The 26,702-nt window shown below is 40.6% G+C and overlaps 1 protein-coding gene across 1 annotated transcript in view; it reads right to left on the reverse strand.

Moving 5' to 3' along the window:
• plcb3 (phospholipase C, beta 3 (phosphatidylinositol-specific)) overlaps positions 1–26,702 on the reverse strand; it is a 272,787-nt gene that overhangs the window by 127,229 nt on the left and 118,856 nt on the right. The window contains exons 14-19 of the mRNA XM_033983597.2: positions 14,898–15,045; positions 11,511–11,612; positions 10,113–10,186; positions 5,250–5,346; positions 2,709–2,793; positions 549–673 (exon numbers count right to left, since the gene is read on the reverse strand). Coding sequence (XP_033839488.1) covers positions 549–673; positions 2,709–2,793; positions 5,250–5,346; positions 10,113–10,186; positions 11,511–11,612; positions 14,898–15,045 — 631 coding nt within the window. The remainder of the gene's footprint in view (positions 1–548; positions 674–2,708; positions 2,794–5,249; positions 5,347–10,112; positions 10,187–11,510; positions 11,613–14,897; positions 15,046–26,702) is intronic.

A 26,702-nucleotide genomic window follows, 5' to 3' on the forward strand; every position in this document is an offset into this window, starting at 1 on the left:
AAAATGCAGGATGATAAAGGATTACTCAAATATCAATTAATCAATAAAAATTTAACTGGCAGTAAATTAACACCATTATATCATGCTTAAAAGGATATAAAAGCTGACAATGCCCTGTCTTCTTTAAAGCAGACCCATTATGCCAAAAATTTACTTTTCAGTTTAAAATCATGGTACAGTTTCCCTTCCCCATTTACTCACCTGAAGTTGTATTCAGAATGATTAATGCATGTTTGAGCATGATGCCATTTTGTAGATCAACTCTGTTTTCACTGCCACTGGTAACCACTGCCCACTGCTCTATACTTCGCTGTGCAAGCTTATTTTCTTAATCTATGATACTCATATGATTCTGCAGCATTTTGGCAGTCATTTTGATACAAATGGAAAAAATCTGTAGCTCACTAGCGTGATGTGCACTCCATAAGGGTGCAATTTTGGCTACACACCTCTGTTTAAATCTACAGTAATTTATTGTCTCAAGAGACTCTTTAGTAATCATATTTGAAAATGCCCTACTATGAACCATATATAAATAGTATTCTTACCAAGCGTTTGAAAGTTTAGTGCCACCATCTGGCAGCCCACGTTCCAGAAGAGCTGGGGCATGTAGTTGGAACTGTCCACCCTGGTCCCTTTGGGGTAGACGCGACTCAGCTGGTTCTTGTTGTATCTGAGATTAGGCTGTTACGGAACCACACTATAGCTAAACTATGACATTTACCATCCAGCAGTGTTCTTTGTTTTAGAAGACATGCATTGTTTCTTCTGATAAATGTTCAAATTTGGTTAATAAAACTACAGGCTAATTAACAAGAGCATTTAGTAAAAACAAGGACCACATTGTTTAACATACAAACCCTGTATATTTAGGGAGAATTTTTCTCTCAAGCAGAAAACACTCTGTTCCACCTTGTGATGTCATGCTCCACTGTGTTTTTAAACTCCATACACCTTCAGTAGAACCATTTGGATGATTTCAGCCCTGGGATTGGTAATTTCTACTAAAAAAAAAAGGTAAAAGGTAGCTGTTAACTTGAAAACTACTGCTTCATGACATCAAAAGTTAGAACAGAGGATTTTGAGCATGATGATGATTGATGTAGACAGAGTAATAATGCAGGATTACTGTATTTTCCGCACTATAAGGTGCACCTAAAAGCCTTTAATTTTCTCAAAAACCCACAGTGCGCCTTATAATCCGATGCGCCTTATATATGGATCAATATTGGTCAATTATGACACCCGTAGTCAGGAGGCGTCGCCAAAGTAATAGCGGTAATAACCCTTTAGGTCTAGGTAAGCTATACTGGCCCATAGTGTGCTCAGTCCTTAGACTTGTATTCTTTTTTAGCCATAAAAATCATGTTAAACGAAGTATCAGAATTTACTGCATTTTTTCACACAACTACTTCTATTTTACACATCCATCCGTATTTTTTTCTTTTACGAATTGAATAAATGACTGGGAAAATCCCCGCAGCACCCGCGCTCTCATTCGTCACCAGGGACAATAGAGGCAGATTACCGTAATGATGGTAAAATATTTAGATAGCCGCTTTGAGACGCCGTTTGAATTTACATGAGAGCATGACTGGGCGTGGAGTTACGCTGCTGGAAAGTCCGCAACCCGCTCTATTGGCGACGATAGGATCCGACGCTATAGGGATAACGGGGAGACAGGGAGACGGGGAGACGGGGAGACGGGGAGACGGGGAGACGGGGCCGGGCGACATACGCCACAATCTGCCAATGGATTGCGGATGCCTGGGCTGATATATCAGTGTCAACTGTGGTCCGAGCTTTCACGAAGGCAGGAGTTGTCACTGAACTGCCAGACAACAACAGTGACACGGATAATGGCGATTTTGACGAGACGGAATCGGGCACTTTGAACGCCGAGCTCGCCCAACTGTTCAACTCAGACACTGAAGAGGAAGAATTCGACAGATTCGTGAATGAGGAATGAACTGAAAAAGTGAGCTTTATGTGTTTCTTTCATGTGTTTACAACTAAACAAGGCTGGGAGATATTGTGAATATGGACATTAACGTTTGAACAATGCTGAGTTATTGTTATTGCTTTGCACTATTTCGAGAGTTACTATATTGTGAATTCAATAACTTGTTTTGTGAGTTTTTTTATTCTATTAATAAAGTTTGACTGACTGACTTATCTGACTCTTTTGTTGACATTTCCTTTAGCGCAGCTCTATCTTGTAGATGCATAACACAACCCCAGATACTGCAGTAGTTTATAGCCTATGCGCCTTATAATGCGGAAAATACGGTACTAAAACGTGTGAATGAAACAAAACACAACTGGGTATGCTTTTGATGAGGTGACAACATTCTACCGTGCCTTAAAGCTCACAACAATCTATTTTGTATAATATAAGACCGTTAATTTTGGCTTGCAACACATTCAATCAGTAATTTATAGATCAAACTTGACATTTAATTAAAAAAAAAAAAAAAAAGTACTACAATGTATGCATCCAACCATTACATTAACTTTGACTTGTTAAAAAGCCCCAATAGCCTTAACACAGCCAGAGTATTGCAGTACAATATATTCAAAATTATACATAATCTGAATGCATTCTTCATTGTATTCTAAAATGATTGCACAGTCGACAGGATGAGAACCAAGTGACACTGACACGATTAGAGGAGTTACATCAGAACAGTGGTTATGTAAAAGGATACTCTACAAACTTAACGGGGGAATTCTTCAGAATGTCCATGCCTTTGGTCTCCACAAATGACGACATCTCAAAGAACTTGTTCCTCTCTATGAAAAAAACAACACGGCTGCATTCAAACAATAAACCTCTAACTATTGCCAATGGAGCTCAACAGTGACCACCTGCTCTGGTTCTAGAAGTAAACCAAGTTAAATTACCATAAATCTTTCACATAGACATTTAAAAAATATATATATATTAAGAGTTCAAAGGTATAGCAACTAAGTGCTAACTAATATTCATAACGTGATTGTTTTAAGACTAAAAGGCACATTTAAAATGCTTAAATAAATGTTAATATAAGTTTCAGAGACAAATTTAAGTCAAATTCTGGGTACTGTGGTCATTGGCCCTGAGCAAGTTGTCAAACCTTTTTTTTTTTTTTTTTGGAAAGTCTATGAGAAAAATGAATGGGAAAATTACTTCTGGAAATCGGGGGTGGGCGGTCACTCTTGAACTTTGTGAACAAGTATCACACATATACAACCCCAGTTCCAATGAAGTTGGGACGCTGTGTAAAACTTAAAAAAAAAAAAAAATACAGAATACAATGATTTGCAAATCCTTTTCAATCTATATTGAGCTGAATAAACTACAAAGGCATGACATTTAATGTTCAAACTGATAAACTTTATAGTTTTTTATGCAAATATTCACAATTTTCTATTTGATGCCTGCAACATGTTCCAATAAAGCTGAGACAGGAGCAACAAAAGAATGAGAAAATTGAGGAATGCTTAAAATACACCTGTATGGAACACTCCACAGGTGAACAGGTTAATTGGAAACAGGTAGGTGTCATGGTCGGATATAGAAGGAGCATCCCTGAAGAGTTCAGTCATTCACAAGCGAAGATGGGACGAGGTTCATCACTTTGTAAACAACTGCGTGAGCAAATAGTCCAACAGTCTAAGAACAATGTTTCTCAACGTAAATTGCAAGGAATTTAGGGATTTCATCATCTAATATCATCAAAAGATTCAGAGAATCTGGAGAAATCTCTGCCCATAAGTGGCAAGGCCGAAAACCAACACTGAATGCCCGTGACCTTCGACCCCTCAGGTGGTACTGTATTAAAAACAGACCACATGGGCTCAGGTACACTTCAGGAACCCACTGTCAATTAACACAGTTTGTCGCTACATCTCCAAGTGCAAGTTAAAACTGTACCATGCAAAGCGAAAGCCATATATCAACAACACCGCCGGTTTTTCTAGGCCAGAGTTCACTTGAGATGGACTGACGCAAAGTGGAAAAGTGTGCTGTGGTCTGACAAGTCTACATTTCAAATTGTTTTTGGAAGTCATGAACATCGTGTCCTGCAGGCCAAAGAGGAAAAGGACCATTCGGATTGTTATCAGCGCAAAGTCCAAAAGCCAGCATCTGTGATGTATGGGGGTGTGTTAGTGCCCATGGAATGGGTAACTTGCACATCTGTGAAGGCACCATTAATGCTGAAAGATACATACAGGCTTTGGAGCAACATATGCTGCCATCCAAGCAACGTCTTTTTCAGGGACGTCCCTGCTTATTTCAGCAAGACAATTCCAAGCCACATTCTGCAGGTGTTACAATTCCGTGGCTTCATAGTTAAAGAGTGTGGTACTAGACTGACCTGCCTGTAGTCCAGACCTGTCTCTCACTGAAAATGTGTGGCGCCTAATGAAGCGCAAAATACAACAACAGAGACCCCAGACTGCTGAGCAACTGAAGTTGTACATTCAGCAAGAATGGGAAAGGATTCCTCTTGCAAAGCTTCAGCACTTAGCGTCCTCAATTCCCAAATGCTTATTGATTGTTGTTAAAAGAAAAGGTGATACAACACAGTGGTACAGCTTTACTGGAACGTGTTGCAGACGTCAAGTGAAGTCAAGTGAGTGAATCTTTGCATAAAAACAATAAAGTTTATCAGTTTGAAGATTAAATATCACGTCTTTGTAGTTTATTTAGTTCAATATAGGTTGAAAAGGATTTGCAAATCATTGTATTCTGTATTTTTTTAAAGTTTTACACAGCATCCCAACTTCAACGGAATTGGGGTTGTATAATGGTATTTGAAGTCACAAAATATAGTCTATGGTTGAAACCCACCCATATACAGGGAGAAGAATAAGACTGTTTTTTTTGTATTGATACATGGAGACACGATACATACATTAGCAAACACTGACAAAGAAATGAATCTGAAAACTCAAATGGATTTAAACAACACTTTTTCAGGAACCTGTGATCAATTCAAGCATTCATGGTCCAGTTTAGGGGTTTGATTTTCACAAAAAAGAATGAGCTGACTAGAGAGTGACTAACTGACACTCTTGACTAATGCTAGTAGTTCCAACTAAGCCAGTTCTTCCTGGTTAAGTTGTGTTAAAATAAACCTCAGATTAAAGTCTAATTTGAGTCACAAAGCTTCAAACAGAGCAGAGCCTACATTAGCCTCATGCCCACAGGGAATGTTGATGACATTAGCTGCAAAGTATCAAAAGTTGCTGTGCAAACTTACTACATGCCACTTCAAAGCTCTTGAACTTGACAGGTTCGATATAGTTGACAAGGGTGGACATTTCCTCTGTGGCGTTGACCTCACTGCTCGCCGTGCCCTGAGACACACAGTGGTACAAGCTGGGTTAGTGAAGCCCCAAACCTTATTTCCTGTGTCACAAAGGCAACTCACATTTTAGAGTAGTTAGATCGTTCTAGTAAGAAACACAGCAGAGCCTGATATTGCTATTGACCAGTAAGAGGGGGTATTTTACATCTACAGAGTATTAATAGCTAACACATAACATATCAAGCACACCAAGTTAGTGTTTTTGTTTTGAAAATGCTATACTCACTGAAAACAACATATTAACATGTTTTTGTAAGTTTTCCTCTCTCCTCGTCACTCTCACTTCAGTGTTATCACAAGGCAATTACAGTGTGTCGTAATCAGGTTTTTGAAGCTGTTGTATATTTTTTTGTATCCTGATTTTGTATATTTATGGAAAATGTTGTGTGGAAGCATGGGTGATGTAAGCATGTGGGCTTAACATTGGACAGCTAACCGGGAGCAGGGTTCGAATAGGGCCTGGGAGAGATGGTAAAATTACTCAAACAAGCATGGATGACATCTAAAACCTCTTCAGGCATGTTTCTGATGAGGGAACAATGTTGTAACATGGCAGAGAGCTCCAAGTACATTTTGCATATAACCCTTCCATCCATTTTCTTCAGCTTATCCGGGGCCGGGTCGCAGGGGCAGCAGTCTAAGCAGGGACTTCCAGACTCACCCCAGACACATCCTCCAACTCCTCCGACCCCAAGGCGTTCCTAGACCAGCCGAGAGACATAATCCCTTCAGCGTGTCCTGGGTCTTTCCCATGGCCTCTTCCCGGTGGGACATGCCTGGAACATCTCCCTAAGGAGGCGTCCAGGAGGCATCCTGAACAGATGCCCGAGCCACCTCAACTGGTGAGGGTAGGAATGTAGATCAACCGGTAAATCGAAAACTTTGCCTTCTGGCTCAGCTCCTTTACCACAACGGACCGCTACAGTGACCGCATTACTGCAGATGCTGCAGAGATCCGCCTGTCAAACTCACGCTCCATTCTTCCCTCACTCGTGAACAAGACCCTGAGATACTTGAACTCCTTCACTTGAGGCAGAGACTCACCATCCATCCAGAGAGGGCAAGCCACCTTTTTCCAGTCGAGAACCATGGCCTCAGATTTGGAGGAGCTGATTCTCATCCCAGCTGTTTCACACTCGGCTGCAAACTGCCCCAGTGCCTGCCCCAGGTCCTGGCTCGATGAAGCCATCAGGACAAAATCATCTGCAAACAGCTGAGATGAGATCCTGTGGTTCCGAATCCAGACCCCCTCCAGCCCCTGGCTGTGCCTAGAAATTCTATCCATAAATATAATGAACAGAACCAGTGACAAAGGGCAGCCTTGGCGGAGTCAAACATACACCGGGAACAAGTCTGACGTACTGCCGGCAATGCGAACACAGCTCCTGCTCTGGTCAGACTGGGACCGGACAGCCCTTAGCAAAGGGCCCCGGACGCCATACTCCTGAAGCACCCCCCAAAGGACACCACAAAGGACACAGTCGAATTCCTTCCCCAGATCCACAAAACACATGTAGACTGGTTGGGCAAACTCCCATGAGCCCTCGAGGACCCAATGGAGAGTATAGAGCTGGTTCAGTGTTCCGCAACCGAGATGAAAACCACACTGCTCCTCCTGAATCCGAGGTTTGACTATTGCTCGGATTCTCCTCTCCAGTACCCTGAAATAGACCTTACCGGGAAAACTGAGGAGTGTGATTCCCCTTTAATTGGAACACACCTTCCGACCCCCTTCATATACAGAGGAACCACCACCCCAGTCTGCCAATCCAGTGGCACTGTCCTCAACCACCACACAATGTTACAGAGACATGTCAGCCAAGACAGCCCCACAACATCCATAGACTTGAGGTACTTAGGACGGATCTCGTCCACCCCGGAGCCTTGACACCGAGGAGCTTGCCAACCACCTCAGTGACTTCAGCCAGGGTAATGGACGAGTCCGTCTCCGGGTCCCCAGTCTTTGCTTCCTCCTCGGAAGACGTGACGTGTTGGTGAAGTACTGCTTCCCCCTCCTGAGGCATTGGATGATTCGCTAGAATCACTTTGAGGCCATCCAATAGCCCTCTTCTATGGCCTCCCTGAACTCCTCCCAACCCCGAGTTTTTGCCACTTCAACCACACGAGCCGCAGCACACTTGGCCCACCGGTACTCATCAGCTGCCTCAGGAGTCCAACGAGCCAACAAGGCCTGATGGCATCCTTTACTTCCGGTGTCCACCACCGGGTTCAGGGGTTGCCACCACAACAAGCACCGCAGACCTTACAACCACAGCTACAAGCAGCCGCATCGACAATAGAGGTGGAGAACATGTTCCACTCGGAGTCTATATCCCCAGCCTCCGCCGGCATTAGGGAGAAACTCTCCCAAAGGTGTGAGTTGAAGACCCCTCTGACAGAGGGCTCCGGCAGATGTTCCCAGCAGACCCTCACAATACGCTTGAGCCTGCCAGGTCTGTCCGGCTTCCTCCTCCGCCAGCAGATCTAACTCACCCCCAGGTGGTGATCGGTTGACAGCTCAGCCCCTCTCTTCACCAAGTGTCCAGGACACGTCGCCGGAGATCAGATGACACGTCAACAAAGTCGATCATTAACCTCCGATCTAGGGTGTCCCGGTTCCACATGCACTGTGTTCGAACAAAGTGTTTGTTATGGAGAAACTGTGACTAGTACGGAAGTCCAATAACAAAACACTGCTTGGGTTCAGATCAGGGAGGCCATTCTTTCCAATCATGCCCCTCCAGGTGTCACTGTCATTGAAGTCCACCAGGAGAACATTGGAGTCCCCGGTTAGTGCACTGTCTAGTACTCCTCCCAGGCACTCCAAGAAGGCCTGCAATGCTGTTCACCCGTATGCCAACACAATAGTGAGAGACCTGTCCCAGACCCGGAGGCGCAGGACCCTCTCGTTCACCAGGGTGAACTCCAACATGTTGCGGCTGAGCTGTGGGGCAATAAGTCCACACCAGCTCGCCGCCGCTCCCCGCAGGCAACGTCAGAGAAATGGACAGTCAAGCCCCTCTTGAAGAGTTGGGTTATAGAGCCCAAGCTATGGGTGGAGGTGAGGCCGACTATATCTAGCTGGTAATGCTCAACCTCTTGCACAAGCTCAGGCTCCTTCGTCCCCGGTGAGGTGACATTTCATGTCCCCACAGCCAGTCTCCATTTCCGAAGATCTGGTCGTCGAGGCCCTCGGCTTCGACTGCCGCCCAGATCTCTTCACACCCACCCCTCATGGGTCCTCCCACAGGTGGTGGGTCCACGGGAGGATGGCCCCACATTGCTCCTTCAGGCTGGGCCCGGCCAGGCCCCGTGGGGAAAGGCTCAGCCACCAGGCGCCAGTCCGGGCGACGTAACTGGCCTTGTTCTAATTCTCATCATAATCTAACCCCGTCTTTACTGTTTAGCCAGTGGTTATACTTCACCCCATTGTACTCACAAGGTGGAAGACATATTATGCATTTCAGGGTACATTTTGTTGATTGTAAACTGTAAGGAGATTTTCCATTTCATGTTTTTTTGTTTAAATGATGATATGTGGACATTCTTAACCCTACATGTGTCACTCTGAGTCCAATTTTGTTTTTTTAATTTCATGTAAAGGGAAGTGGGTGGGGGATAGAGAATAGGTGAAAACAGAAATAGTTTGAGCACTCAAGCCTAAAATGCAGGATGATACAGCATTACTCAAACATCAATTAATTAATAAAAATTCAAGCAGAAGTAAATGAATGATATCATGGAGCACCATTATATCACCCTTAAAAGGATGAGAATGAAGTCTTCATTAAAGCGGACCTATATTTTGTCAATTTAATATCTGTTGGCGCACCAAGTGAAACTGTTTCAATGAGGCTAAAACAATAGCTGTAATTTCAAAGTTAAATGCAGGGCTGAAATTATCCCAATAATTCTAGGGAAGGTATGTTTCACAGTGGAACATTTCCTGTATTACCACTTGACATTACAAAAAGTAAGAGTGTTTTCAGTTTGAGAAAAAAAACACAGCCTAAACTACATAGCAGACACAAGCACTTTGTCTGCTTTAAGTCTACTGTTAAGATCTAACAATCACTCCAAACCCTTTGGCTACTCCGCATTGCACACTGCACATTTCAGTTAGGTTCATAATACTCTGTCGAATGAGGCAGAGAGCAAAAGGTTGGTTTATGCCATTTATTTATAGTCTAGGGTTTATTACTACACCTTGTGAAATGTAACATACAAAGAAGATTTAAGATTTTAGTCGCCTCCATAAGCTCATCTCTGAGCTGAGGTTCAGCGTTTAAGGAGCCAGGTTACTGAATCAAAGCCTGACTATGTTCAGAGGAAGGTAGTACATTTTTAAAGAGTACTTTTCTAGCAGCTTATTTTTATTCCTACTTTTATTGAAGTAAGAGTACTCTTGACTAAAGGTTTTGGTGTCTACAACAATGATTTGAGCATTTCTGTTGTACTGCTCCTTCAGTGTCTTTTGGAAATGCCAGATTTTGTGCATTATTTAATATTTAGTCCTTACATGAACAAATTATAAATCAGATGTTACGTTCCAGTGCTTACTCTATGTTACTCTTATTTGAGAAGTGCTTTTCCCAAATACGTTTTAATTAAAGAGTTATGTCTTGGAGCACTAGTTACACTTATAAGTGATAAGTGATTTTAAAGTAATGTTACTCATAGTTGACTAGTTTTTGGCTACTCTACCCACCTATGAATATGTCCAACCAGCTTTGCAATATACTCCTTTTAACTTACCTCATCTGAGTTGGGCTTCTTCAGCTCGGTCAGAGGCTCCTCTTCCTCCTCATCCTCACTCTCCCCCTCACCTCCTGCATCCCGGAAAACAATTAGCATAGGCCTTTTTACTGAAATTCCTGTTTTTAGATGGTAAAGACACAATGTGCAGGATCTAACATAGGACTACGGATTATTCAGGCTTTCTAACTACTTTGGACAATTGTTATCACATTTAGAAAATATTTTGAGGCCCTAGGTGTTTTGCAATGCTGATACGGGTATTGGCAAATACCATACATTTTTCAGGTATCAGTATAGTATTCAGGCCAAATCACTTATCCGATACCACTCTGTATTTTCCAGAATGAGAAATGCAAGCACTGTCACTGTTACTGTCTGTGGCTAATGCTACCTTTAACGCCCAGAGCAGATTAAATGCAGAGTGTGGAGACTCTGTAGACACTTAAAACATGCCAATAATAACATAAAAGACATTTGAGTTAGACATTGAGTCTTCACTCTTACAATGTTATGTCCAGTTAATAGATTTAAACTTCGTCTTTTGCTTTAGTGTGGATACTGAACTTAGTAAAATAACTACAGAGAGTGCAGCCCAACACCAGACTAACATGGACTTTGTTTACTCTGCATAATTAGCCATGTGCTCTGAAGATGAGAGTCTTTTTTACAGGACTCACTGCTGTTTTTATCCATGCACTGTGGTAGAAAGTGTCCAAGTAGAAAACTAAAAGTTGTTAAATTAGCACTCATTATCAAATTAGAAATAATCAGGAACATTATACATATGGCAAATACTTTATTCCTCAAAATCTCATTTATTTTTGTAGATTTTCTGTAAAGATAGCCTTTTATTTTTTGGTCTTATACTGTAGCAAAATTGAGTAGCCTTAGTCTACTTCTTCATATTTGCTGTTGCACCAAGTGGAACAGTTTCAGTGAGGCTAAAACAATAGCTGAAATTTCAAACTTAGGCAAATGAAGGGCTCAAACTATCCAAATGATTCTAGTGAAGGTATGTGGGGAAAAAAAAAAAAAAAAATCACATTTTCTGTATTACCACTTAATAGCGTCACAAGAAAGAGTGTTTTCAGTTAGAGAAAAGAACATAGCCTAAATAAGCAGGATTTGTGTGTTAAACATGTTTGAATGAAACAAAACACAACTCCAAGTATGTTTGTGATGAGGAAATAACATTATAACACAAATCAACAACAGTGCCATATAGGTCCTTTAAGCACTGAGCATTTTAAGCTCCACAGAGTGAGACAGATTAAACTACAGATAGAAATGAGAACATTTTCATTACAAAGATCAGTTCTAGGCCCTTTCTACTTAGAATAAGCCTGTGCACATGTGCAGCATGGTTTCCATCCTGTGTATCATGTTTTTACTGACCAATGGACTTGCGAGGCTCCGAGTCTTTGATCATCCTCTCAGCGAGCCTCTCCTCTCCATTGGACAGACATTGGCTTCCAATGGTCTCAGACAGGGGGCAGTCTACACACAAACACAGCTTTAACCTCACGTCCCGGGGCAAATAAGACTCTGTGATTGCATGGTGCCAGAAAAAACATAATACTGGCCAATAGCAACATTAAAAGGGTTTCCAAAAAGTCTGAGCCTGCTTTGGGGGTTGTTGTTGCATGTATACAGCATGCTCTGAAACAAACTGTGATGACTTGACAAAGCTCAAAGGTGTGAAATTAATGACTACTATCTATTTAATGGCACTGTACCTGATTTTTACTGTCTAAAAATATGAAAAATAGAACTAGCTTATTTTAATGAGACACTTTGAAAATGCCTCATGTTCCAATGTTGATGATGTGTTGAACGCTGTGACTTCAAGTGTTTTGAATGTTCTGGACACCATTTCCCCGATGAAGGTTAAAATGGTTAAAGATAAGCAGAAAGGAGAAAGTCAGGGCACAGAAAGGGGAGTGCCGGAGGGCTGAACGGGAATGGTGGAAGTCAACGCTTCAGGTTCATTATGAGATTTACAGAGAAATGATGCACATGTGCAGCCACAGTTTATGTAGTAACAACTCTCATGTCCTGTTTACAACAGTAAACAGATTAACAAACCCCCCAGCTCCACTGCCGTTAGAACTAATTTCCACATCTGAGTGCAATGAGTTTGCAGTATTCTTTAATGACTAGACTCAGGGTATTAAAAATGCCATTAATTCCATGATGCAAATAACAACCCAGCACCCATCTAGACACTTGGACAGTTTTGTCAGTTACAGGTACAAAGTGCGTCAGCTCTAAGAGATCGTCACCAGTCTGAGTTCATCTACATGCTGCCTCGATGTGTTACCTGCTGTCATGAGTCCAGTCTGCCCTTGTGTTTCTGTGCCGTCTTCCCCCTCCCTTCTGTGTCTATGCCTAGAGCTGGGCGGAGACTCCGGCACCACCTCCTCACACCTGTAGTTCATCAAGCAATCAAGCCTTCACCTGGGAAGTATTAAGAGGCTGTGCATCTCTACACTCTCCGCCAGATTGTCAGTGTATCCTCGTGGTACTGTCAGCTTCACTTAGTCTCATTTTTTGTATTTTGCTTCTTGTACTCAGTTGGACTTTGTTTTTTGTCAGATCTTGCCCCCTGCACTACCCATGCACTGCCGCCTCTGATCCAGCTCCTCTTGTCCCGTGCCATAGTGTCACCCGTCGACCCAGCCCTCGCCACCTGCTCCACCAACCATCTTTCACATTTATATTAAATAAACTCTGTTGAACTGTTCTTCAGTCTGGAACATTCCCAAGAGCTTTGAAAACTGCAGTTATCAAGCCTCTCCAAAAGAAGAGCAGTCTTGATGCCACAATATTGAATAATTATCAACCTATCTCAAATCTGCCATTTGTAAGTCCTTGAAAAAGTTGCTTACCAACAGCTTATTAACTTTCTCCAAATGAATAACTCCTTTGATGTTTTCCAGTCAGGTTTTAGACCCTACCACAGCACTGATACTGCTCTTATCATGGTGACAAATGACATCTGCTTGAACACTGATTCAGGCAAAGTCTCAGTCTTGATCCTGTTAGATCTGAGTGCTGCCTTTGACACTGTGGATCATGGGATCCTCTTACAGAGACTAGAGGACTGGGTGGGCATCTCTGGTACGGCAATAAAGTGGTTCAAGTCCTATCTAGGAAAAAGAGTACTTTGTTGAAATTGGAAAATGTGTCTCAGATAAAATGTCCCTGGCCTGTGGGGGTGCCCCAGGGGTCAATCCTGAGACCCCTGTTGTTCAATCTGTACATGCTGCCGTTAGGCCAGTTAATATGCAGCAATAATGTGCCCTACCACAACTATGCAGATGACACTCAGATCTATGTCTCACTGGCAGCAGGTGAATATGGACCAGTGGATTCACTCTGCCACTCCATCCAACAGATCAGTGTGTGGATGCAAAACAACTTTCTCCAGCTAAACTCAGACAAGACTGATCAAAGGTATACTGTCAAAGCCAGACTTAGAGAGACTTATCCATGCATTTGTCTCCAGTAGGTTAGACTACTGTAAAAGCCTGCTCACTGGCCTCTTCAAACGTGCATTAATTATATCTAGAACACTGCTGCTCAGGCTCTTACTAGAACCAGGAAGTGCGAGCGCATAGGTCCTGTGCTCAGGTCTCTGTAGTGGCTTCCTGTAGCTCAAAGAATAGAATTTAAAGGAGCTCTCCTTGTGTACAAATCTCTTCATGGCCTAGCACCAAAGTACATCTCCAACATGTTAGTGCCATATGAACCATCTCACACTCTGAGGCCTTCAAGGACAGGCCTCCTGCTGGTGGAGTCAGGACCAAACATGGGGAATCAGTGTTTCAGTTTTATGCAGCTAAAACCTAAAACCTCTTCCTGAAGATATGAGACAGGCCTCTACTTTGACAATGTTTAAATCCAGGCTCAAAACAGTTCTTTTTAGCTGTGCATATGGTTTTTATTCTGCACTCTTCTGTTTTAATGTTAATTTTATGATGATTATTTGTGATTATTTATGTTTTGATTTGTGTGATTTTAATGTCCTTCTTATTCTGTAAAGCACTTTGAATTACTTTGTGTACGAAATGTGCTATACAAATAAACTTGCCTTGTCTTGCCTTTAAACAGTTTGCAGTGGTTCAGTTATTCCTCACTTTCCTAAAGCATTCCAAGCATCCTAATTATTCAACCCAATGAGGTTCTAAGCACTTCTTACAACTTTCAGAGCCCAGCCAGAGTTTTGTAGTCGGTAATGCTAACAAACAAAAGCATGCTAACAGTGCACCTCCTGGTTCTCTGAGGGTATAGTGCTTTATATTTAGATGTAGGCAGCACGCAGTGGTCTAATCTCTCTGCTTTTACACTATATGTGTACTGAGGCGAGACAGATTTTGCTCAAACACATGGGGAAAAAACACCCACTTTAAGACTAAGTCTGTGAAAGAGTTAAATCAGCTTTGAGCATGCATTTTCTAACTTTTAATGACTTGTTGCTTATCTGTTGCCTGGGATCCAGATGACATACTTTAATACTATAATAGAGACATATCAGTCTGGGTTTGCCAGGTAATATTATCTGTGGGTTTATATGTAAAACTGTATGTTAGCTGTATTTATAAGCAATTAGAGGCACGTTTTTGTCCTAATGCTACATTACTAAACGTCATTGAATGGCTTTCTGGCCTGCCTGTGAACTGGAACAAGAGTGGTCTGACTGATTCTCTTCTGTCTGATAAATCAGACTACCATATGTATGTATGTAAAGGTAGTTATTGTGTTCTGGAGTCAGACAGCTACCGTTTGCAGGAGGCGACTGCTCCTCCAGCTCCCTGTGCCGAATGCTGCCGCTGCTCGAGGGCCGTTGGTGGTAGTGCTTCTTCTTGTTCTTGACCAGGATTTTACCCAGGAGTTCTTGGGGAGAGGGGAGGGCCTGGCCTGGAACCAGCTACACCACAAGCAAAACTATATTAAAGCAGATTTACTCTACAAAATCAACTTGTCAGAGCTTTTAACCATGTTATAGTTGTTTCTCCATACCTTTTACACTCTTAAAGTTGTATTTGGAGTGATTTGTACATATTATATAAATTTTAAATAGCTTATTTTCAAGACATCATATTGCACCATTTGCACCCTCTCCAGTATACACCCACTGCTCTGTTACTTTATTCTCCAATTTTAGTTTCTGAATCGGTGATACAAGTAGGATTCTGCAATATTGCATACTCATTTTGGTATGAAAAAAAAAGTCTGCTACTCGCTAGCGTGATGTACAGCTATCAATCAGATGTGCCGACTCTTTGGTCAGTAACAGACAAGCAGATTGGGGCAACTCCTGTTGTGATTTTGGGCTTTACAAAAATAAAGGTAATTTAATTGAACAACGTTTATGGCAACATGTGCTCCCATTGGACACAGCAGTTTTGAATGCAGTAATTTTAAATGAATATTATGGGCGACAGTAGCTCAGTTTGTAGAGTGTTTGTCCACTGATCCGAAGGCTCTCGACATAAACATCATTGGTTGAGTGGTCAGATCCACTGATCCATAGGTTGGCGGTGCGATTTTAGCTCACACAGATGAGTGCTGTCATTGTGTCTTTGGGCAAGACACTTAACCCCCCTCGCCCTCAGTGTCTGCATACACTGGTGTGTGAATGGGTGAGTGGTTCCTTGTTGTGGTACCTTGAAGGTGGAAAAGCGCTATAGAAAAATGTGACCATTTACCATTTTACAATGTAAAATGTCCAAATTATAACATAATGATCCACTGTGTCATAGATTATAACTATATAGAAGACACAAGTTTAGCTTAAAGCTGCAAGTGGCACTGAACGCCATGCTTCGCGCTCGGCTGACCCGGCACTCTTTAAGGCACTTAAGTTGAAATGTATGAAAATTTGTAAATTTTCCCATGAGGATAACATGGATTCTTTCGCGCATAGCCATGGAAATTGAGTGAAAGATATGACATGGGTCCAATTGACTTTTTTGATCAGGATGGCACGAAGAGTGGTGGCGCCAAATTTAACATTATTCCATAAAAGTAATATTTTTCTCATTACTGGGAAAATTTGGGAGCATTCCCATTGGGATAACATTGGCAGTTTGGGGTATCGCCGTGGTAATGCGGTGCAAAAAACGACATGGGTCTGTTTGACTTTATTAATTGGGATGACAAAATGGAATTTTGTGTCACATTTCATAAAATTTCGGAAAACCACATTTTTGGTCCTCCGTACAAAATAATTTTTTATTCTGTGGTGGATGGGGGGGGGGGGGGGGGCATCACACCAATTTTGTTTCTTTCACAGGTTTAGGCCAGAAAGTTTAACAACTGATACAACTTTGACAATCACAAAAATTACGATGGAATTTTGTAGCTTCCCTGCACAGAAACCGTGATACATATCAGCGTAAATTAGATAACTATTGATGCTCCAGTTGTCTAGATGATGTACAGTGATTTTCAGCCCTGCCAGTGAAGCCCATGCATTCATCATTGCGGAAGCAATAGGCCTTACTCGGGCCTAATAATAATACAAATTGAAACTGCAAGCAGTGATAAAGGCCCTCGCCACCCCTTGCGACCGCGGGGTAAAGGCCACCGTGCAGATCCTGCCTTTCGTTCCCGCTTACATCGCTCCTCTCCCCAAAATCAGCGACTGAGTAATACTACTCCATTCATCATGGGGGGCGACAGTGGCTCAGTGGTTAGAGTGTTGGTCCCCCAACCCGAAGGTCGGAGGATCGGGTCCCGCTCGGACCAAGTTCTGTCGTTGTGTCCTTAGGCAAGACACTTCACCCACATTGCCTAGTATGAAAGTGGTGTGTGCGTGAATGATAGGTGGTGGTCGGAGGGGCCGATGGCGCAGATTGGCAGCCTCGCTTCCGTCAGTCTCCCCAGGGCAGCTGTGGCTACAATAGTAGCTTACTATCACCAAGTGTGGAAATGAATGATGACTATACTGTAGCGCTTTGGCAAGCCTGTAAAGCGCATTACAAGTGGAAGGTATTATTATTATTCCAATGAGACCATTTATGACATTGTCACACCTGCACGGTTTAAAATAAAGGTATGTCTTTATTGGCTTTTTTGTTCAGTATGATGAGAGGAATAAGTGTACCAAATTTCAATGGTCTATGACACAGTAATTATTTTTTACCCTATTTGACCAAAACCCATGTATTTCAATGAGAAATGTCAGACGTTGCCATGGCAACACCTTTGAAAATAGAGGTATAGTGTCATTAACTTTTTTGTTCAGTATAGCAATAGGGATGTCCATGCCAAATTTCTAATATTTGTGACAAAGTTTTTTTTTTTTGTGTACCATTTAAAATTTCAAGGGGGCGCTGTGGAGCAATGTAATATTTGACATATGTAAATTGCATATCTATGCACTCAAAATAAGATTTTAAACAAAACGTATATTAATGCCGGAAAATAGGACACTGCATGTTCAAGTTACGGACCATTTAGTATTTCAAAAAACTTCTTTTTTCTTTGAAGGCTGGCCACACCCACGTTTTATAACTTAAAAAAATTTAGGAGAGTAGCCTATAATCCTACATGAGTCTAATTTATTTTGACCAATTCGCAAGTTTCTTGAATGAAAATCAAATGCGCAAAAAATTCAAATGTGTGAGGTAAAATTTTGAAAAAATGGGGTTCCGCCCACAATGGCCAACTTCCTGTAGGGTTTAGGGTGGGGTCATAATATAATTTTTTACTTGACTTGACATGTTCTATGTTTGTACCAAATTTCATTTGTCTACGATGAAAAAGGTCTCTCATTGCCGTAATGTCTTTCAAATTTTGAGGTGGCGCTATTGAGTCATTTTGATACGTTAATTTTTTTGAACATCAAAATACAAAATTTTTTGCCGATCTTGAATTTTAGGCAATAGTTTGATGAGTGTAGAGCATCTATTTAGTCTACAACAAAGTCCAGTACTCTGAACCCCATTCATTTCAATGGTACATTTATTATGTTACCACGGCAACATAATTGCAAATAGAGGTATGATCTCATTGACTTTTTTGATCAGTATGTCAAGGAGGATGTATGTGCAAAATGTCAAATGTTTATGTCAAACTTTGCAAAAAAAAATGCATTGGAGTTTTAGGGGGCGCTACCGAGACATTTTTCAAAATTTTTATAAACGCAGGAAAAAATAATAAATTTTTTACCAGTCTTGAATTTTGGGTGAAATAAAATTGACTTTTCGTTAACGTTCAGGGGGTCAAAAAAGAATTCAAAGTCGCGAGCAAAATAAATAATAATAATTATTATTATTTTTCTCCTAAACCATAACAGCTACAGTCATGTGACTTTCTCTCATTGTGGCCCATCATAAATAAGGCCCCTGTGAATTTTTTCACACGTCCACGACAAATCGCTTGTCTTCTATGAATTTATGAAAATGAAATTTGAAGAGGGCGCTAGAGAGCCATTTTGTGAGAGAGTGCCTTGATTTGCATATCATTGCGTTCAGCTCACAAATGTGCATAAACGCTGTATTAGCGTTTTCCCAACAAAAAATGTGTGAAAGAGAAATATTTTTTTGAAATATTCCAAAATTTGCGATTTGGTTGAAAATTCACCCTGACCACACTCAAAGTCATAATCAAACTGTAATTGATAATCTTTAATCACACATGGGTTTAGTGGGATTTGGCCAAATTTGATGTGTTTCTGATGAAAACTGTGTGAGAAAATGTCCTGAATGTGAGGGTGTGCACTTTTGTCGTTCACGGGTTTGACCCAATATGGCCGACTTCCTGTACATTTTAGGGCGGGGCCATAATATCATTTTTGTCATGTCCCGACATGTACTATTTTTTGATGTGATTTTCGGATTTTTACGTCGACTTTTTTCCCGAGTCGGGCTCCCATTGGCCCCATGAAAATCAAAGTTTGAGGTGGCGCTACCGAGTCGTCTTTCGTTACTTTTTCTCGGGGTCTTTTGTGACAATTAGAGCTCGTCGAGTTCTAATTTTTGACACCACTCACTGCCATGTCGGGGCGTGTTTACTACTTGATTTTTGCCATTTTCCGGGTTTCGGACGAGGTTTTAATGAGTCCCTCGCCAGGACGGAGTCCCAGGCTCGGGCCTAATAATATTTTTAGCAAAAACAATATATCCGATAACAATACAGTGACATATCATACATTTTTAGAAAGCCCTTGACTCACCACGAATGACAGACGCCCATTGACCACTGACCTCCCATTGATTTCCATTAATTTTATGCCTGCAGTATGGGTGCCTGGATAGGGCTCGATGCCAGGAGTGTTTGGGGGACATGAGCACGTCGCGCTGCCTCTATCAACATCACGCTGCATATCATTGCATTCAGCGCGCAAATGTGCATAAATCCTGTATTAGCTTTTTCCCAACAAAAAAATATGTGAAAAAGATTTTTTTTTTTTTTTTAAATATACAAAAAGTTGTAATTTGGTTGAAAATTCACCATGACCATACCCAAAGTCATATTCAAAATGTAATTGATAATCTTTAGTCACACATGGGATGAGTGGGTTTTGGTAAAATTTGAAGTGTTTGTGATGAAAACTGTGTGAGGAGATGTCCTAAATGCAAGAGTGTGCGCTTTTGTCATTCCCGGGTTTGATCCAATATGGCCAACTTCCTGTACATTTTAGGGTGGGGCCATAATTTAATTTTTGTCATGCCCTGACATGTTCTATTTTTTTTTATCTGAGATTCAGGTTTCAGTTGACTTTTTTGTGGGCCGGGCTCCCATTAGCCCCAATCAAAGTTTGAGGGGGTGCTCCCGAGTCGTCTTTCATTCATTTTTCTTGGGGTCTTTGGTGAATATTAGAGCTCACCAAGTTCGAATTTTTGATACTACTCACTGCCATGTTTACAACTTGATTTTTGCCATTTTCTGGGCTCTAAACGTGTTTTTAATGAGTCTGTCGCTGGGGCGTTGTCCCAGGCTCAGGCCTAATAATGGACTTTTTTTTCCCACCCATTATTTTTCTCCTAAACTGTAAAAGCTACAGTCATGTGACTTTCTCACATCGTGCCCCATCACAAATAAGTCCATGACAAATCAATGGTCTGTTATGAATTTTTTAAAATAAAATTTGAAGAGTTAGAGAGCCATTTTGTGAGATAGTGCCACGATTTGCATATCATTGCGTTCAGTTCACAAATCTGCATAAATGCTCTATTGGAAAGAGAAATATATTTTTGAAATATTCCAAAAATTGCATTTTAGTTGAAAATTCACCATCACCACACTCAAAGTGATATTCAAAATGTAATTGATAATCTTTAATCACACATGAGCTAAGTGGGATTTACCAAAATTTTAACTGTGATGAAAACCGTGTGAGGAGATGTCCTAAATGTGAGGTTGTGCGCTTTTGTCATTCCCGGGTTTGATCCAATATGGCCGACTTCCTATACTTTTCAGGGCAGGGCCATAATATAATTTTTGTCATGTCCTGACATGTTCTATTTTTTGATGCATGTTTCAGATTTTTCAGTTGACTTTTTTCCAGGTTGGGCTCCCATTGGCCCAATGAAAATCAAAGTTGTGCTACAGAGTCGTCTTTTAGTTTTTTGGTTTTTTTTGTTTGTTTTTTTCTATACCCCTCACTGCCATATCGGGGCGTGTTTACTACTTGATTTTTTGCCATTTTCCGGGTTCTGGACACATTGTTTTTTAGTTTATTAATTTATTTTAACACTTTATTTATAAAGATTTTCATGTTATACAAAAAAAAAAAAAAAACAACAACAACATTATGACAAAAGGTGTACATAAACATAACATAGAACCTGACCCTCCCACATATAAGACCCCAAAAATCATAACTAACTAAATAGAATAAAACTGAATAACAACTAAATGGGTAAAATATTATAATTAATAATAATAATAATAATAATAATAATAATAATAATAATAATAATAATAATAATAATAATAATAATAATAGATTTTATTTGTATTGCACTTTACATTTCAGAGAAATCTCAGAGTGCTACAGACACAGAAGAAACATACATGTAATTATAATAATTAGAATAATTACACACATTCAATACAGACCCAGCTGTAAAACAGAAGAACTAAAGTGTAGTAAAAGCTGTAAAGATACAGGGCTTCCATCAAATAATTATATCCAATTTTTCTTTTGCATATTTAAGCAAGGGTTGCCAGATTTCAAAAAACCTATTGGAATGTCCGTCAAGAGTGTGTCTGATCTTTTCTATTTTCATAAAATATAGAATGTTTTTAAGTCATTGTGAGTGTGATGGAGGCAGTGCAATTTTACAGTTTAATAAAATTTGTGTACAAGCGCAGTGTACAATAGGCCACAAAGTCTTGTTGGTACATGTTCAGGGGGTAAGGATTCAACATAACTCCAAAGAGAGCCATCACTGGATGAAGGTCTACAGGAAGCCTTAACGTGCCTGATAATGTCTAGAACACTCGAGTCCAGAAAGGGACCAATTTGGTATAGCTCCAGAATGTGTGAAAGTATATACCTTCTGTTATTTTACACTGGTCACAGGTTGGATCGATGTTGGGGAACCTCCTCGCTAGTTTGCCTTTTGGCCATGTATTATTTTAAATTGTAACAGGCCAAGTGTGGACCTGTTTCAAAATTTTGCCCCAATCTTCAGCTGGTAAGTCCACTCCTAGATCCCGTTCCCATCTGATTTTAATAATATCCAGAGATGTAGTATGTAAAGAGGATAATGTATTGTAAAGAGTTGATCATCCCTTTAAATTACTTAAAAGTTGTCAACAAATTATCAATGTCTTGTTAAGGGGGAGAGAGGGGAATAGGGTGTACTGCTTCCTAACAAATCATATCTTCATATAACCAATGAACAATCGGATGGATATTCGCTGCCTAATAAAACAACTGGCGATTCGGAAGGGCCATACCACCTAATTCTATTGGTCGTTGTAAATAGACTTTACTCAGGCTTGGTAGCTTTTGATCCCAAAGAAAACTGGAGATAATATTATCCTTTTTTTTTTTTTTTTTTTAAGAGTTGGGAATGAATTAATTGAATTTTATCCAATTTATAAAATGAGGGCCAAAGTTGAATTTTGTCATTGTCTAAAGAAGGTAATCCCATTCAAACCTGTGAAAAGCTTTTTCAACATCCATTAATAGTATTAATTCTGGGGTTGAGGAACTGAGTGGGTCATTAATAATGTTAAATAATCTGCGAATATTGAAAAAAGAGTATTGGTTTCTTATAAAGCCTGTTTGGTCAGCAGAGATTAGTTGTGGCAGAACATGTTCCAAGCGTAAGGCCAAGACCTTAGCTAAAATTTTAACGTCAACATTCAGCAGAGATATAGAGTGGTAGGATGCACATTTTGTTGGATCCTTGCTCTTTTTTGCAATGAGAGATATAGATGCCATTCTTAATGTCTGGGGAAGAATACCCACATCAAGAGACTCATTGTACATGTTCGAAAGGTGTGGGATTAATTGATGGGAAAACTTTTTTAAATATTCAGGTGAAAACCCATCTGGTCCAGGATTTACCAATTTGTAAGGACTTGATGGCAATTCCCAATTCCTCAACAGTTATTGGAGCTTCAAGACTATTTTGAAATCCTTCACTGAGTTGGGGTAAATTTAAATAAGAAAAGAAGCAGTCAAAATCAGGATGAATATCATGCTCAGAGGTGTAGAGAGACAAGTAAAATTCCTTAAAACTATCAATTTTTTTGCCATCGTGTGTAGAACCTTGCGGTGTATCAATTTTAGTAATGAGACTTGAGGGTGAAGTCTGTTTTAGTTCATGAGCAAGTATCTTACTTGCTTTATCTTCAAATTCATAGTAAACATGGGCGGGAATTACATTTTTTTCAGCCTCAGACAACAGGATATCCATCTAATTTTTTTTGCAAGAAGCAGCTCCTTCAACAAATCAGGTGTAGGTGTAGAAGCAAACATTGCTTGGAGTTGTGAGATATGATAGATCATATCTGATCTTTGTTAGCCTCTCTATTATTGTGAGCCATATATGAAATTATTTGACCCCTGACAAAAGCTTTGAGAGCCTCCCATTATGTTCCGTATGAAATTTCATTGGATGCGTTTGTATCAAAATAGATATCAATCTGAGGCAATGTATTGGACAACTTCATCCTGCGACAAGGCAGTTACGCAAAGTCTCCAAGGTGGTCTCGAAGCATAGAATGCAAACCTGAAAGTAGCAGTAAGAGGTGAATGGTCAGAAAAAATAATGGGGTTATATGAACAAGTTTCGACTGATTGGAGTAGCCTACTGTCAACAAGAAAATAATCGGCCCGAGAAAATGATTGATGCACCGGAGAAAAAAATGAGTATGCTCACCCAGTTTGGTTGAGGCGAAGTCTACCATGCTGTAGTCTCTTATAAATGCATTGATTACCTGTGCAGATTTAGTTAATTTTGATGCAGATGGGGAAGATCCATCCAACAAAGGGTTTAGACAACAATTAAAGTCACTGCCCAAAACCAGGTGATGAGTGTCTAAGTTTGGCAAATTATAAAGGAAATCTGAAAAGAATTTGTCATTCTCCCAATTTAGTGCATATATGTTTGCCAAAATTAATGGTATATTTGCAATATGGCCTGTTACAACTATGTAACAACCCCCAGAGTCTGCAATAACATCTGATGCAGTAAACTGTCGTTATTTTTTAATAAGAATGGCTGAGCCTCTGGCTCTTCCATTAAAAAGAGAGTGATCAAATTGACCAGCCCAGCTTCATTTTAAAAAAATCTGACCGTATCTTCATATGGTCAGATTTTTTTTAAATGAGTTTCTTGTAGATAGGCAACCCTGACCCGTAATCTGGCAAGGTGAGAAAGGAACCTTACTGATCTTTGATGGCTAAACCCCTGACATTCCGGCTCGCAAATGTTACACTAGAACCTATAGATGATGGCATGTAAGAGTTTTAAACAAAAATTTGTGACACAATGGCAATTAATGTGCCAGGTTTGGCCAAAAGTATATAAATCAGAACACCAGAATAAATAAAGTATAATGTGAAGAGAAACAGTAGAATTAAAACAGACAGAGATAAACTCCTGCACCTCCCTGTTACGGCCCTGGGCCTTAAGTTCATTTTGTTGTTTGTATTTATGTATTTTATTTACTGTGTGTGTGCTCCCCAAGTCTCCTCTTCCCCTTAAACCTGGCTGCTGGATCCCTGGGCCATGATTGGATGACCGTTTTCAGACTCGCCCACCTCCAGCTGCCTTGCTCCCCATTTAAGGAGATTGAAGACACCTGCTCGTGGCTGCTGGCCTGGAGTGGCCAATATGCCTTTGTTTGTGTCTTGTTCGCTCAGTCACTACCGGGGGTAGTTTCTTTTGTTTTGAGAGACTTCGATTTGTCAGTACTGACTGTGTTTGCCTGTGTGTAAGATTTTAGTTAATGTAAAAGTTGTGTTTAGTTACTTTACCTTTATTGTTTTTGTTTTAATTCCTTGCAAGGTACCTTTGTTTATGTATGTTTAGTTCCCTTTTGTTTAGTTCACCCTTACCTACTTGTTAATTAAATTACCTTATTTAACGGCTTTTCCATCTCGGTTTTCTTTTTTTTTTTTGTTCTCCCTTCCCCACACGAGCTGGGTTGTAACAAATTGGGGGCTCGTTCAGGATTGTAATATCCTATCCCACCATAGAGTAGTAATTTAATAGGTAATTTAATAATTTAATAGGTTTGTATTGAGTAAGTAATTTTTAATTGGCTTGTTTTTTCAAATTTCAAATTTCAAATGGTGTTTGAAGATTTGGTGGTGGAATATTGTAAATGTTGCATGTAGCTAATGTTCGAGGGGCTTTGGTGGGTGATGTGAAATTCTGTGGCTCTGTTTTGAGGGAACTGCAAATGGGGTTGGTGGATCAATTGCACACCCTTTCCTGTCGCATGTTCCTCTTGCCTCCCAGGTTCCCCAGCTCCAGGGATGAGGCTCCTAGCATGCCTGGCCAGTCTCAATGGAGCCTGAGGGTAGGGAGAGGGCACTGGTCTCTGGCCCACCCGAACCAGCTCTGGTATTGACATGTCTTCCACCACCTAATCTTCTAAACACCAATGTAAGTATAAAATTTCAGTTATTTACAAAACTAGTTTGTAACTTAAGGGCGAGGGTGTTACGGCCCTGGGCATTAATTTTGTTTTGTTGTTTGTATTTATGTATTTTGTTTACTGTGTGTGTGTGCTCCCCAAGTTTCCTCCCCCTTAAACCTGGCTGCTGGATCCCTGGGCCATGATTGGACGACCGTTTTCAGCCTTGCCCACCTCCAGCCGCCTCCCTCCCCATTTAAGGCGATTGAGGACACCTGCTCGTATGCCTTTATATGGCACAACAGTGACATTAAGAAGAACAGGACGTCCGTCCAAAGCTGATGATAAGATGAGAAGAAAACTAGTCAGGGGGGCTGCCAAGAGGCCAACAGCAACACTGAAGGAGCTGCAGGAATTTCTGGCAAGTACTGGCTGTGTAGTACATGTGACAACAATCTTCCATCTTCTTCATATGTCTGTGCTATGGGGTGGGGTGGCAAGATGGAAGCCTTATCTTACAAAGAAAAACATCCAAACCCAGCTTAATTTTGCAAAAAGACATCTGAAATCTGAAAATGTGTTATGGTCTGATGGAACCAAGGTTGAACTTTTTGGACATAGTTCCAAAAGGTATATTTGGCACAAAAACTACACTGCTCATCACCAAAATAACACCATACCTACAGTGAAGCATGGTGGTCGCAGCATCATGCTTTGGGGGTGTTTTTTCTTTTTTTCAACTGGAACAGGGGCCTTAGTCAAGGTGGAGGGAATTATGAACAGTGTTGGTACAAAACTTTCGGCCTTCTGTTAGGAAGATGAAGAGGAACTTCATCTTTCAGCACGACAATGACCCAAAGCACACATCTAAATCAACAAAAGAATGGCTTCACCGGAATAAGATTGAGGTTTTGGAATGGCCCAGACCTGAATCCCATCGAACACCTGTGGGGTGATCTGAAGAGGGTTGTGCACAGGAGATACCTTCACAATCTGTCAGATTTGGAGCGTTTTTGCAAAGAAGAGTGGGCAAATAACCAAACGAGACAACTATTGTTGTGATTTTGGGCGTTACAAAAATAAAATGAATTGAATTGAATGAAATAATGCCATATCAAGATGTGCCATGCTGATAGGCTCCTACCCAAAAACACTGAGTGCTGTAATAAAAGCCAAAGGTGCTGCAACAAAGTATTAGTTTAAGGGTTTAAGGGCTTTAAAGTTTTCAGTTTGTTTTTCAATTGCATTGTACGGGTTATAGGTCACATTAAAGGGGGAAAAAAGTTGTGAAATTATTTGTCTTGCTGTCATTATTTTACATGACAAAAACCTGGCATTTGTACAGGGGTGTGGAGACTATTTATATCCACTGTAGGTGCATGACAGATTCTATTAAACTCCCCACCTGTTCACTCAGAACTAAAACAAGCGCAAGCTCAGGTCATTACAGAAATAAGAAAAGTGTCATTGGAAAAAAGAAATAGAAAAAGAAAAAAAAATCAGTAAGAGATACATCCAGTGTATAGATAT

This window comes from Periophthalmus magnuspinnatus, chromosome 18 (assembly GCF_009829125.3).
Source record: "Periophthalmus magnuspinnatus isolate fPerMag1 chromosome 18, fPerMag1.2.pri, whole genome shotgun sequence".
In the NCBI taxonomy this organism is placed as follows: Eukaryota; Metazoa; Chordata; class Actinopteri; order Gobiiformes; family Gobiidae; genus Periophthalmus; species Periophthalmus magnuspinnatus.